General features: G+C 42.1%; 1 protein-coding gene across 3 annotated transcripts; it reads right to left on the reverse strand.

Moving 5' to 3' along the window:
* Positions 1–334: 334 nt before the first annotated feature.
* ERI1 (exoribonuclease 1) lies at positions 335–12,936 on the reverse strand. Of its 3 annotated transcripts, XM_039551410.1 has the most exons (7): positions 11,532–12,919; positions 10,642–10,817; positions 8,343–8,553; positions 6,910–6,993; positions 6,158–6,267; positions 3,835–3,949; positions 335–2,842 (listed from the first exon to the last, which is right to left on the reverse strand). In XM_039551410.1, the coding sequence occupies exons 1-7, from the start codon at positions 11,604–11,606 to the stop codon at positions 2,600–2,602; spliced, it is 1,014 nt and encodes a 337-aa protein (XP_039407344.1). In that variant the 5' UTR covers positions 11,607–12,919; the 3' UTR covers positions 335–2,599. The 3 variants fall into 3 exon arrangements, with proteins under 3 accessions (XP_039407344.1, XP_039407346.1, XP_039407345.1); XM_039551412.1 differs by lacking the exon at positions 10,642–10,817 and having other exon boundaries at positions 2,422–2,842; positions 8,343–8,554; positions 11,532–11,608; XM_039551411.1 differs by lacking the exon at positions 6,910–6,993 and having other exon boundaries at positions 2,435–2,842; positions 11,532–12,936.
* Positions 12,937–13,671: the final 735 nt, after the last annotated feature.

Genomic DNA, 13,671 nt, shown 5'->3' on the forward strand with positions numbered 1-13,671 from the left:
CTCCTCTAATAAATTAAAATATTCATTAAAGCAGATGCACTCAGCAAGCCTCTTCGGATGAACAAATGAGATCAAACTGAAAAAACACTGTCTGGCTGAACATGAGCATCACTAGTAAAATCACCAAACCACTTTTTTTTTCTCCCTCAAGTGCCTCCTTCCCCTGCGGTATGAAGTATCCAGGAAAATTTATCTCATTACTGATTGTTGTGAACTAGTCACATGCATGGGATTTAAGCCACCCAGCCATGGCAATGTTGAAGACCAATCATGAGCTGAGCTGATGCCAAGACCCCCAGGACTGTTGAAATAATCTCATGCTTTACAGACCAAATTCAGTACCTGACATGTTTAAAAATATGAAATTATTTTAATAACTTTGTTTACATTTCCAAAAAATCAGCAAACATTGTTAAAATTCACTTCATCTCAAAATCACAGAATCAAATAGTCTGTGAGAATACTTCCAGCTTACAGTTTGACATTAATCTGACAGATAAAATAGTATCTGGAATGATTCTACTGAATTCTACAGCTCACTGATAAAAAGCATCCCAACCTACTCAAGCAGTAAACAGAAAACAATCATTATTTAACCCTTACCTCAAAATATCTTTTTGACGTTACTTAGCAAAAATAAACAACTCTGTACTTAAAATAAATGATGTACAATTACAACAGCTCTTATGCAACCTGTAGTATAATCTGCAACAAATAGAAGTTTCTCATTCGACTGTGAGCCCGGTTACAGACCTGTAAATAAAGACTAGTGATAAAGTCTCTGGCTGCCCAGGAGAGATCTGCTGAACCAGACTGTTTCATCACAGAAACTTGCACAACAGTAACTCAGACGCAAAAGAAGTAAATTACCATGGTACTTCAGAAAAAGAGGAACTACAGTCACTACAGTGAAAAGCATGTATATAGGAATTTGTACAAAATATGGGCTGACAGATACATGGTATTTTAGGAGCAAGCATATCAGAGATTCGGATTTTACCTTCTGAAAATCCATCAAGTATGGCTACAAAAGGAAAAGAAACCGTAAAGTTCAACAAAACTCTACAAGAGAACAAGTATCTGCTTTCAGGGGAAAAAAAAAACCAAACCAAAACTAAACTAAAAACCAGCATTCTAAGCAGTTATGACCATCCAAATCTGTGACTCAGGAAAGAAAACATATGAAGCAACTGAGAATTGACTAACACTTCTCCCTCTTACATGAATTTAAAATGGAAGGTTTCACAGTTCCATTGATGCAGTTTAACAGTCAGAAGAGCAAAGCAGGGCTGGGAGGAGTTTGATTAGTCAAACAGTCAGTGTTCTTAACAAAGTTTATTAATTGGTTATTTTGTGTCCTGAATGTAAATGGCAAAACGGGTGAATTGTAACATAGGGATAGCAAATTTCTTTTTCTTTTTTTAACTACGAGCAACCAAAATATATTATTCCACTTTTCAGAACAAGCCATTCTAATGCAGAGTTGATCACATTAATGGTGCACTTTGTAACAGTCCATGGAGACAAAGCAAATTAACACTCTGGCCTCTTTTGAATATCATCTTATCTGAGGCCCGGGGAGAAAGCAGAAGTAGTTAGTAATTAGCTGTGGACTTTAATAATAAAATTACATTAATCTTCCAATGTTAGGTTTTGCAATGAAGGTATAGCTTCATGGTGGTAGAAGCACAAGAAGATACCAAAAATAGCTAAGCATGTCTTTAGCCATGAATGAGAAACTTCCTGTTTTATGTAATAATCACACAGCATGAAATTTTAACAACCTGGCATGTTTTGAACTTACTTTACTTCACTCATTGTTAAGACCAAATGGCTGATAGTGTCTAAAAACAACATTAAATGAAGGGCAGCTATGTAGGAATAGGAGATGTGATCCTCAAAGTGAAAATCTGAAGAACCTTCCCCTTTGAAACACAGGTTAGAAAAATACTATCATATAACGTTAATGGAATTTTTATTCAACACCCAGCTCTCCATTTGATGGGGAAGCAGACAAACATATCCCTTTAAGAAAAACCCCAAACAACAGAGTACTCCTCTACTGCTTTAGAACTGATGAATGCGTACCCATTTCTCCTAGACTTTGTAAAAAACAAAAAAATTGGCAGGAACCCTTAGAAGAGTGCCTTATCAGGAAGGGCCAGCCCAACCACTGCTCTTTCAGTTCTTCCAGGAATGGTTTGTGTGCAATGAATAAGGAGATGCTAGATATGATTGGAGTACATCACAGTGAACAAATACTACCCACAGGCTGTGGGCACACAGACTCAATCCCTCTTAGCAGGTGTTTAAATTACATGCTCTTAAAAGCTTAACACTTTGTCTGGATTCCAGATATCAACCTCACTGCTAGCTAAGTTGGAAACAACAACAGAAGTCATCAGTACAAAAAAAAATTGCTGTAACAGGCTTCTAAGAGCAAAAAGCTTCCACACTCCTCTTTATTTCAACAGAGATGATTAGTTAAGGTGCTTTAGGATTCTGCATGGCAGACAAGCTGGCAGAGGTGGCCATTTACTAAGCTCTGGAGTCTTTAGCGGGTATCTGAGGGCAGTTCCTGAGGCAGAACCCTGAACTGCTAGTTTCTGTAGCGGGGCATCTGTGGAGCAGGGGCTCCCTCTAAGGGGACTGAGGAGGAGACTGTCATCAGCTGTCCACCGTGAATTCTCTCATTCACCCGCAGGTCACAGCCATCCTGCAGCATCCTTATAGCTATCCTTGCAATGTTTTTAGAGTCATCAAGTCCACTGTGAGGTCTCCCATCATAATTCATGCCCAGATTTTCAAGCATGATTGTCAGCTTGGTCTGGTTCCTAGGAACCTGATGGAGAAAGGGAGTAACATTCAAGGATTAGGTTCAGTACCAAATCTTTTTAATCTAACACGGGGCAGTAGAAACACATGCAGATTTTAAGTCTACTTAAGTCACATATTACTTTCATGTTGCCTTCTGTCAGATCACTAACCATTTAGCTTCAAAGCACCTTGGTGAGACAGACACTCCCATTTTTACAGAGGAGACACAGTCAACAGGAGTTTGTCTAGACCTGAGATGATGTCAAGGGCCTCTCACCAGCACCAGCTCAAGATACACCTGTGCTGGCAAGGGTAGAAGCCACGGCCTAGATAAATTTAACAATCTTTACAAAAAACAAATTACCACCCACAGAGGCATTGCAGACGGAATCAGATTCTGGTTTTCCTTATAAATTCTAAGTGATTAAAGAAGCACCAGGCTCCTGATTCTCACTGACATCAAGATCCTGAATGCCTTCAACCTTCACAGGATCTGATCATCAACATCTACAGCAACCCTGTAATATTTGCCCAGCACCAAGTAAAGCTCTTCCCTTATTAAATGTCAATCTCTCTTTTATCTAGAGGTCCTAATCTTTCTCTGTCCCCATTACACTGTCAAAAGTCAAGACTATATGAGGGTAGAGGTGCAAATTAGTTTTGTAGTGTATTGCATGAAAACAGGAAAAAAAAATTGAAAAATCAATACAGTCTTTTCAGCTGAACTACTTCAAAATACATTTGATCTAAGAGGACCGGTATAAAAGTTTTAGACAATCCTTCAAGGAGCACAACCTGACTCTTAAAAACAAGATTAAAACCAAAATGCTGTAGATTATATGATCTTCAATCAGTGAAGTGAGATCTGCACATGAAGCACATTTGAAAATCAGGCACCAGGCAACTAGTTTAAGTACTATAATTTTATACTACACAAGTAGAGATGACAAGCACAACAGGACATTCTAGACTTTTAAACCAAATTTTCCCATAAGAGAAACAGCAATTTGTACAAACCTTGTAGAAGTTCCCATATGATTTGCGAATATTGATCCACTTTTTGGCGAAAGAAGGGTATTTGATACGGCTAATACGGCACTGGATGTTCAAAAATTTACTCATATCCCACGATCTTAAAAAGTCAAAAGAGGAAAACATTAGTCATATATAATCCTGTGTTCTACATATTACACACTTGTAGAACTAAGAGCTGTCTTGTCTCTGGTAGAAGAAAAACAGTTTAGGAAAAGCTCTTTTGCTATAGTCATGGTAAAGAATTTTTTGATATGAATTTGTTAATCATGGCCAAAAAAATAATGACATGAGCAAGACTTTCACCAGGATAGTTTCAGGTCCACAATGGTTAAGACAAAAAATAGCACACCCAGTACTCCACCTACCACATCAACACTGAAAACTGCCAATAAATTAGATGCTTACACAGCCCTCGGGGAAGCAAGTGACACCTTAAATCTTCCTGATTATTTGGGTATGCATGTACCTCTATTTCAGGTAGGCTATTGAAACTAGACTGCACCTAGTTTTATGAGAAACCAGATCTCTATGAAAATATGAAGAAATTATAATACTATTTATTTAGCAGCCTGCCTTCTTGAAGGGAACCACCCCAACAAGTTTGTAAGCGGCAAGCTAAAGTAAAGCTTTTTTCCCCATCTCTTGTAGCTGTCTATGCAATCTCACCTATACAACAGAGATTTCAATGCATCTATTTTCCTTAAGGAATTTCACTGAGGGTATTCCTCTGGAGGGGAATTCCAGAGACATTTAGGCCCAGTAACATAACCAGCCTTGCGCCAGTTTTGCTTTAGCATTTTCTGTTTTGAATTCACCGTTGCTTCCAAAGATAGCAATGTAATTACAGGTTAAAAATTAGTTAAACAGAAATATTTACCATAGCTCCTTAAATTTATTAAGATTGGAATGGCATTATGTTAACTCCTTATTTTTAAGGTGCACATGGGTCTATACTGTACACCTCAAGTCCTGTGTGACACCTTTTTAAATGGTTCACACTGGACACAACAGTATTTCAGTAACGTGGGTTCTTCGCCAGAAAAGACCTGTGACCTACAGTAATTGTCTAAAACTTCAGTAACTTTGAGAAAAGGGTCTCATGGCCAAAACCAACTCTCATTAATTTAAGTTGGGTCAGTCAAAAAAACCCTGTATATCTATTATGTATCTACTAATCTACTCTGATAAATTATTTTTCAAACTACTCATAGACTAGAATATTTATCTGGGCTTTACTTGACAGAAGCATTAGGCAATTATGCTCAGATTCCACAGGCTGTTTTTTCATAAGCTCCATTTTTGTTTCAGGGTTCCTCTCATTCTGGTTCAACAGAGTCATTGCATCAGAGCAGCACAGAACTGCCTTTTTAATCCAGCACAGCAGAAGACCTGCTGCAGGCAAGTACGAAAGTGCTCATCATTTACCTCAACATAGCTAATGTTAAAAACTCCCTGTCATACTTAAATCCTTCATTCCAAGAGAAGGAGTAAAGCAGATATGTTAACAGAATAATACTGTTTCACAGCTAAAAGGCAAGTGGCATCTGTAAAAAAAAAAAAATGCTCTGGCCAGTGCTCTACAAGATAAAGCTCAAACACTGTATTTCACTATATAACAAAGGTAAGATCCCAAGAACAATATTGCACCACAAATGTATCTAGATCTCAAGACCTCTTCACCATGCAGTTATCTGGGGACTTGATTTTCCACATAGACCTTGTGAGAGAGCAAGTTCAGGTGGCAGTTCCAGGGACTAGTGGAACACACAAAGCTTGTAAGAGGTGGGACCCACCAGAGCCACAGTCCTCTAAGCCAAAGCAGAGGTTTCTGTGCTAGCCATTTCTCCTTGTTCCATGAAGACCACCGTCCATTGTCTTCCAGCAAAATATCCAGTATGTATTAACAGTAACACTAACAGACACAGGGTACCACAGCACACCCACCACACACTTCTGAAGCCTCAGATGCAGAAGGGCACAGAAGTTACCTAGAACTAAAACTGCAGTGTTATTTTCAGGTATTATGTGCTAGATATAAATGGAGAATTACAGCAGCAATAAAGCATAAAGTCTGTTCAGCATCACTTTGTTGCATACAGACCACTAGGAAAGAAACGGCGCCATCTGATGGATTTAAGCTTCATTTTCAATGGTTCAGTTCAGCCTTCCCAATTTTACCAAAAGCTTCAATTAAAATAAAATCAGCAAAATGGCAGTGTCCTGATCCACCTTTAGCAATGCTCTCACAAATATTAAACACGGTTTTGCGGTTTTAGATTGTGCTGAAGGTTGCATAAGGACATACCCATCAGTCAACATGGAATAGCTATACTTTGTTCCCAGTTCTCGTTGTCTCATCCACTCTACAACATTCTGCAGAACTTGAGGAAAAGTATCAGCTTTATCAACAATGTCCTAAGAGAACAAAAAAACCCAAAACAAAGTAAGGAACATTTTTTCAGGAAAAGAAACAACCCAGCATTAAGTGTAAAAACTGTATTGGTATATGGGGACTTACAAAATTGGCTTCATCACAATCTTTACAAAACCAGCTTACACATTAACAGATGACTGGAGAGATTTTTCTAAACTGAAAAAATAGCACCACAAAAGCACCGCTACAAGAGCGAACCTCCTAATAGCTTCTGTAAAGGTAACAAGGTTAGTCAGCAGTTGAACTAGGATTAAAACATCTGAGGTTGTTTCCAAGGCTCCTTCTTAAGTCACTTATCAAAAGCCATTGCCATCCTAAGACTCTAAACTCTTTAGAATAAAAATCTTAGAAGAGGAACTGATGCAATTCAAAAGATACTTAGCTCTACTAAAGATTAAATTCCTCCACATGAATTAAAAAGTGAATGCTCTTCCCCACAAAATGACCAATTTAGTGAAATCAGCTCTGTGATAACTGGGAGAGGGAAAAAACAAGGATTAAGAGAATAGGCCTTACAGAAAAATAACCATGAAATATTACCATTTAAAGTTACCAGTGTGAAAACATCAACACCACATATCTTTTTTTCCTGTTTCTTCCTGAAGAAACAAAAGCACAATTACCTGGGTTATTCCTGTCAGACTGATGCAGAAGTTTGAAAGCTTGGGATTAATCTCTGGCTTCACGTATTGCTGAAAGGTATCCTCCTGTAACAGGAGAATCAAAGGCTCAGCTGCAGCATGCTGTGCAGCCCACAAGGCAGCTTCTCTGGCTCGCCTGCAGCCCAAAGGCAACAGCAGCTACTTGTCCTGCTGCAGGCAAAAAGGAGTGTGTACCACCTGAGCCAGTATGAGCCTCCTGACTGGCCATCATCAGATTCCTGATGGGACACATAGCTTTTCATAAAGTCACCCCAAAACAAACCAGAACATGTCCTTTCTCTCAGCCAGTAGGCACCAAAGAGTGGGAATGTGGATTTAAGAGGGGGAAAGGACAGACTGCAAAAAAGCAGAGGATTTGGGAAAAGAAGAGTGTGAGTAAGGAAAAAAGTGAAAGGCATGAGCAAAGCCTTGTGTTTTTTAGGTGGTTTCTATAAAGGTTCACCTGCAATTCACAGAAAGCAACCAGTTGCACACCTCAGAAGCTTCATGCAAGTCCTACACCTCTGGATGCCAGCCAGACAGAGACAAACAAAACCTCACTCTGGGAAACTGAGCAATGCAAGAGTGAAGACTGAAGGCAAGTTTCATGGAAAAAGAAAGCCCCAAATCCCTGCTGTTATACAAAACCTTTTAGACAGACAAAAAAACCCACTCTAAGAGCAATAAAAACAATCCTGGTAATCTGCACAATCCTTTTTCTGCAGTTAGTCATACATGTAGCTATACTTTAGTTTAGCATCACAATGATTACCGGAAATCCTCCTCCTCTTAAGAGTTCTTCATAAATGAACCATTAGTCAGAGGTGTGCTCACTGAGTCACTCAGTTTCACTTAAGCAGCGGGTAGTTTATCCTAAAAGAAAGCTGTACTGGAACAGAGCACTTGAGGCTACCAAATGCCTGCTAAGTATGTTTGTTTAAAATCAGGTTACACAGCTATCAATCTGTTGGGTACAATGTAGAAACAGTTGAGCCCGACAAGAAGTGGAGTTCACTCAGCCTCACTTTCTTCATCTCTGCATTAGTGTCTTCTAGATTGCCTCACACAGGACCACAGAAATTAATCATTTTTTATTATGATGAATCCCTTAAGTCCTAGAAATAGATTTGTGGACCTTAAAGCAGGGAAAAAAAGGGCAGGTGGGAACAGACACAGACAAGAAAACTCGTTATCAATAGAGGGAGTCAACAGCAGGAGAATGATCATTTGGAAAATGCTTTCAGAATAGAAAGTACTGTTTGTACCTAAGAGACACAGAGGATAAGCCCTTATGAAAAAAAAAAGTATGCTATTTTAATGAAGTTCAAGATCTACTTAAAAACTAATTTAGACTTTCTGATGCAAACAAGTTACATCAAAGAATAGCATACCAACACAGCAATTAGAGCACTTACTATTTCCAGGGTACGTGTGTTTACTAAGACAACAGGAAACTCAATTATTTCATGTACAAATTCAGGTGGGTTTCCTTCTTCACATGTTGCTTCAAAGTCAACAACACAGATGTAGTCATAGCAGCTGTTTCCATTAGTGTGTTCCTTCTGCATCAGCTTCTGTTTCTTATAATAATTTTTCAATCTCTTTTTCAGTACATCTTTCACTCCTCTAAAGAAATAGGGAAAGTGACAAAGATTGCACTCTTGTTTAATTATTTCCCTTGTTGTAAAACTGAAGCTGTATTTAACATTTGAAAGTTCAACACTTATTAATCTCATTTTGAACACAAGCACTTGTGAAGTCTGAATTCCACTTTATCATAGAGGAGTGTTATCCCCATCATCTATGCTACATTATATCCCATTATGTGGGATAACGCAAAGGCTGTGATACCCCCCATCAATACAATACCAGGGACAGACTGGGAAGCATGGCACAGAGAAACTCTGCAGTCACCTCTAGTTCAGCAAGACTCAGTATCCAAAGCTTTTCCAAAGCTCAAGTCTTTGTAGATTACTCCTAGTTGGCCCCTGGCCCTGGAAGAAGTATTGCTTCACCTGTGCCCTCTACCTGAAGTGAGTCATGCCTGAGGCCTTTCTGCATCAGTGGCATAGATAACACAGAATCCAGCTTAAATGCCCACATTTTAAATTCTTCTTAATTTAAATTTAAAATTGAGCTCGAATAACTCTATTAAAGTATTTGAGATTTCAGTTGTCAGAAAAACTTCCTGGTCAAGATCCTGCTTTTCAGGAGGTTTGTGGCTATAAATAAATTCACATGGCAAGAGATTAAAGTTACTTACTGCGTCCTTTTAATACAAACATTGAGTGCATATGCCAGAACTGCCATGTACCAAACCAGAGCTGAATAAATGAGGATAATTTACCCTTTCAAGGAAGTTGTTTTCAAAATTATTCATTGCAAATGGAATAACAGAAGCTGTAAGAGATATGTGTAGCAAGTGGAATTATCAGAAAAGCAGCCCACTGATCCACAAATAAGAACTGAAATCAAACTACTAAACCTGCATTTGAGAACATCAACTGCTTCTGCAGAGATAACTCTTCTTCACCCTGGTTTACTGATCTAGTTTAAGTCAATGTCCAGTTCATTCAAAGTTGAGACAGTATGGGAACTGATGGAGCGGGAAATTACTTCTTTCTCCATCAAACTTATAAAAAAAGCTGAAAATAGGAAACGATCGACTATCATGATAACCTCAAAGGAAAGGATGGAGTGTGGCAATCTGCTCAATTCTCTACAGTCACTATTTGTTTACAGACAAGACATATTCTGACTTGACTTAATTGAATACATTGACGAAAGAAGTCTAGCTCCGCTGAAAGAGAAATTTAAAGCTTTCAGCATTTACAACTAGATTAAAAAATGCATGTAGAAAACTTACAACCTAAGAGAAGACCACAAACACATCATACACTATTTGAATTCTGCTTTTTATTTTTAAATCCGAGCAACTGCTAAACAGCTACAGACATCTAATGTGTTTTATGAAAAAATTTCTCAGGTAATGATAAGATTTTTTCCTCCTGAAGCACTAAATTAATTTAACCAACTAACTCCCCACCACTACTTCCTCATTACTGTTGCCTACAGAAACAATACACTTCATTTTTCCCAGCTGACCTTCTTCACAGTATCTCAAATATGTCTGGCCACAGAATTATTAGTCTTGCAGCTCATTTTCAATACAGGAGGAACTATGCTATATTCCCTTGCCTCCGCCCCAGTGAGCGCAAAATCAGCTTATAATACATTCATTTTTTCACATTATTCCAGGGCATGTATTCAGAGTAGCAAACTCTCCATCTAAGGGTACCTGTCCTCTGATTGATTAAATCCTGAGCCACATCACCAGAGTTTGTAGCGAGTATCAGATCTGTACTGGTACAGTAAATAAAAATATGGCTGTTCTGAAGCAAGTTTCTATATGATGAAGGTCTGCAGCACCACCTGAGAACCACTGTAGTTCTTCTTTCCCCCTTGACCAAAAAGTGATGAGAAGTACCTTACAGTTATGTATTCTTTCATTTCTTTGGGTTGCCAGTTGAGACAGCACACATAAAGCAGTATACTTTAATCCTACAACAAAAGCTGCAACAAGATTGCACATAAAACAATTGGTGTCTGGTGCTGTGTCTGCTTTTCACTTTGTGCTGAGTTTTTAAACCTTAAAATAATCATCTCTCATGGCTCTACTGCTCTCAAAGATAAATCAAGATGTTAACAAATAACCTGGTTTCAAGCTTGAACTCTGCAAGTTTACTTCTGAGCTCTTCTCTGGTCATTCTGTTGATATAACCATTGGTTATAGCAATTTCTTTGTAAATCGGATCACTGAAGTCGTTTGAACTGGCAGCTGAGGTTTTGCCATTAGTTTCTTGATCACTGATCCTACAATGCTGCTTACCCTAGAAAAAAGAGAAATCAGGAAGTCATTTAAGAAGGTCGAAACAAGAAGCCTGAGCATTCATAGTTCGTTTTTGCACCAAAACGCAGTAAAGCATCACCCTGTTACACTTGTGATCCGACTGAGTGAACTAGCTTAGAGACAGGTAAGAAAATAAATACTGCCTGAAACACTATTTACTGCCTGAAGCCTGCTCTGAAACACTGTTTTCCTAAACAGCAGCAAACAGAATAAAGGGATAGTCATGCACGCGTCTTGAGCCACGTCGAACAGCAGCTCTTGGAGACAAAACTTGAATACGCATCCTAATCTGAACAGAGTTCTGTGGTGCAAGCGGGCAAAGCCTTCACCAGCTTTCTCTCGACAGCTGAATTAACCAGAATCCACACTGACTGGGACACGCGGGCCGGTGCCCAATACGTGCAAAATAAACAAAGCAATAAACTAACAGGACGAACTACGGACACTTCGGCTCCGGACCGCTGCTCGCGGCCTTTGCGGGGTGCGCACACGGCGCGGCCTCGGGCGGGCCCGCGGCCCCGGCGGCGCCCCTCGGGAGGGCGAGCCCCGGGCAGTCCCGGGGCGGGGCAGGGCCGGGCGGGCCGAGGCCCGAGGCGGGCTGGCAGCCGGGCCGCCTTGGGCGAGCGGGCGCGGGGCCACAGCCTCGGGCCAGCACCGCCCGGCCGCAGCCGCCCCCGCCGCCCCGCGCACTCACCGGCGGGCAGGCTGCGAGAGCGGCCGGCGCCTCGTCCCGGGCGGCCTGCGGGCGGTTCTCCTTCTGCTCTTCCATGGCGGCAGCAGTAGCGGCGGGAACCGTGGCAGCGACGGCGGCCCGTCAGGGGCGGGAGAGCTCGGAGCCCGCCCCTGGGCGGAGCGGCGGCTCCACCGCCCCGCTCGTTCGGCTGCGTGAGACCCGAGCAGCTGCCGCCACGGCTCCCGGCGTCCCCCTCGGGTTTTAAACACTGTGGTGCGCTTGTGCCACGCGTGCGGGGCCTCCTCACCCCCGGCTGTCCCGCCAGCCCTCGGCCCTGCCCCTCTGCAGCAGCACCCCCGCCTCATGCGCCTGCTGCAGCCCTCCTGGGAATTTGCTCAGCAGTCCCCCCGGGGTTTGGGGTCACGGCGGCTCTTTGGAAGCTCTCTCCGTGTTACGGGAAACACACACTGGACAGACACCTCATTTATGCCTCCGTGCTCCTTCTCATGGCACTGACTTTGCACAGAGCACCCAAAACATGGATCTAGGACACCCGTGGTGTGTTGGGTGCCAGCTCACAGCTACCAGAAGGATGCAGTTGGCCCCCAGCCCTTTCCTGCCAGGGAATTTGCCTTGCCTGCTGTTCCCCATATCCTTTAATCCACAGTCAACAAGCAGGGTGAGGTGGGTGGCACGAGACACGTGTAAGCTCTCTGGATCTTCTTGGCCAGGAGGTGAAGGCAAAGCAGTGAAGTCTCTGTCCATCACAGGTCAGTTTATTTTCTGCAGGTGCCTCCCACAGTCCTGAAGTGCAGTCCAATATCCCTCAGTGATGGAGGCCAATGTGTATTGGCACCCACCTGATGCAACCACGCCAACACCTCCACATCTGCTCCCCGCTAAACAGCCCAGAATCTTCTCTTCTGCCCTGTTGTGGCTGGGGCCCCAGCATCCACCTTCAGCCTCCCATCTCACTCTGGCACACCAGTATCTCATTGCAGATGCTGACATCCCCTCCCCTAGACCTGCTGGGCAGCATTTGTCATCTTCGGTGGGTGTGCCATAAAGGTCTGTCTCGTCTTCTCCTGATGGAGTGATGGCAGAAGTGAGGTCACACACAAACACTCAGGGCTATGTGCGTGTCTCGGTTTTGGCTGGGATAGTTAATTTAGTTAGAGGCTGGTGAAGTGCTGTATTTTTTGGATTTAGTATGAGAATATTGTGGGTAACACACTGATGATTTAGTTGTTGCTCAATAGTGCTCACTCTAAGTCAAGGACTTTTCAGTTTCCCATGCTCTTCCAGTGAGAAGGTGCACAAGCTGGGAGGAAGCACAGTTGGACAGCTGACCTGAACCGGCCAAAGGGATATTCCATATCATGGAACACTGTGCCCAGTATGTAAATGGAGGGGGGACGGCGGGGAGGAGTTGCCTGGGAGCTGACGATGCTCATCCCCCATCATCCCGCCATCGGGGAGGGGCTGGGCATCAGTCAGCGAGTGGTGAGCAACTGTATTGTGTATCACTTGTCTTTCTTGCGTTTTATTCCTCTCTCTTTCATTGCAATTACTATCATTAGTAGTATTATATTTTACTTTGCTTTCATTATTAAACTGCTCTTAACGTATGGGGTTTACTTTTTTTCCTATTTTCCTTCCCACCAGGAGGTAGTGGTGAGTGAGCAGCTGTGTGATCATGCTTAGTTGCCCGAGGGGGTTAAACTGCAGCAGTGGGAAGGGATTTGCTCCCTTTTTTAATTCACCCTCCTGGTGCTGCCACAAACGCCCCTGTTGCCAAGCAGAGGACCACCTGCCTTACCACTCTTTCTCCAAAACCTGCTCTGAATAGGAGCAGGGAACCAAGCTTTGCACGAACGCAAACAACACGGTACCAATGAGAACCACTGAGGCGGCCTCACAAACCCATAAAATACCTTAAAACATAGTGGAGAAAAAGCTGTTCCCCAGAAATCACCTCCCTTGCTAGAGTGGGCAATGGTTCACAGATACTAAATGAGGGGCTTCATGCTCAGATCCACTCAATGCCAAATCTCTTCATGACTTTGCTACAGCACAGATCTACAACTAGGTGCAGACCCTTCCAGAACTAGAGCCCAAGGAGGCACTGCAAGAGGAAAAACAAATCACACAGCCAGGACTC

Source organism: Corvus cornix, chromosome 4 (genome assembly GCF_000738735.6).
Source record: "Corvus cornix cornix isolate S_Up_H32 chromosome 4, ASM73873v5, whole genome shotgun sequence".
Classification (NCBI taxonomy): Eukaryota; Metazoa; Chordata; class Aves; order Passeriformes; family Corvidae; genus Corvus; species Corvus cornix.

What these genes read in the sequence shown, in the direction of transcription:
- ERI1 (XM_039551410.1), bottom strand. Translation starts at nt 11,606, where the DNA reads ATGGAAGAGCAGAAGGAGAACCGCCCGCAGGCCGCCCGGGACGAGGCG. An exon ending in CTCTCGCAGCCTGCCCGCCG is followed by an intron (nt 10,818 to 11,531) that starts GTGAGTGCGCGG and finishes TCTTTTTTCTAG; the next exon opens with GGTAAGCAGCATTGTAGGAT. An exon ending in GTCTGACAGGAATAACCCAG is followed by an intron (nt 6,268 to 6,909) that starts GTAATTGTGCTT and finishes TTGTTCTCTTAG; the next exon opens with GACATTGTTGATAAAGCTGA.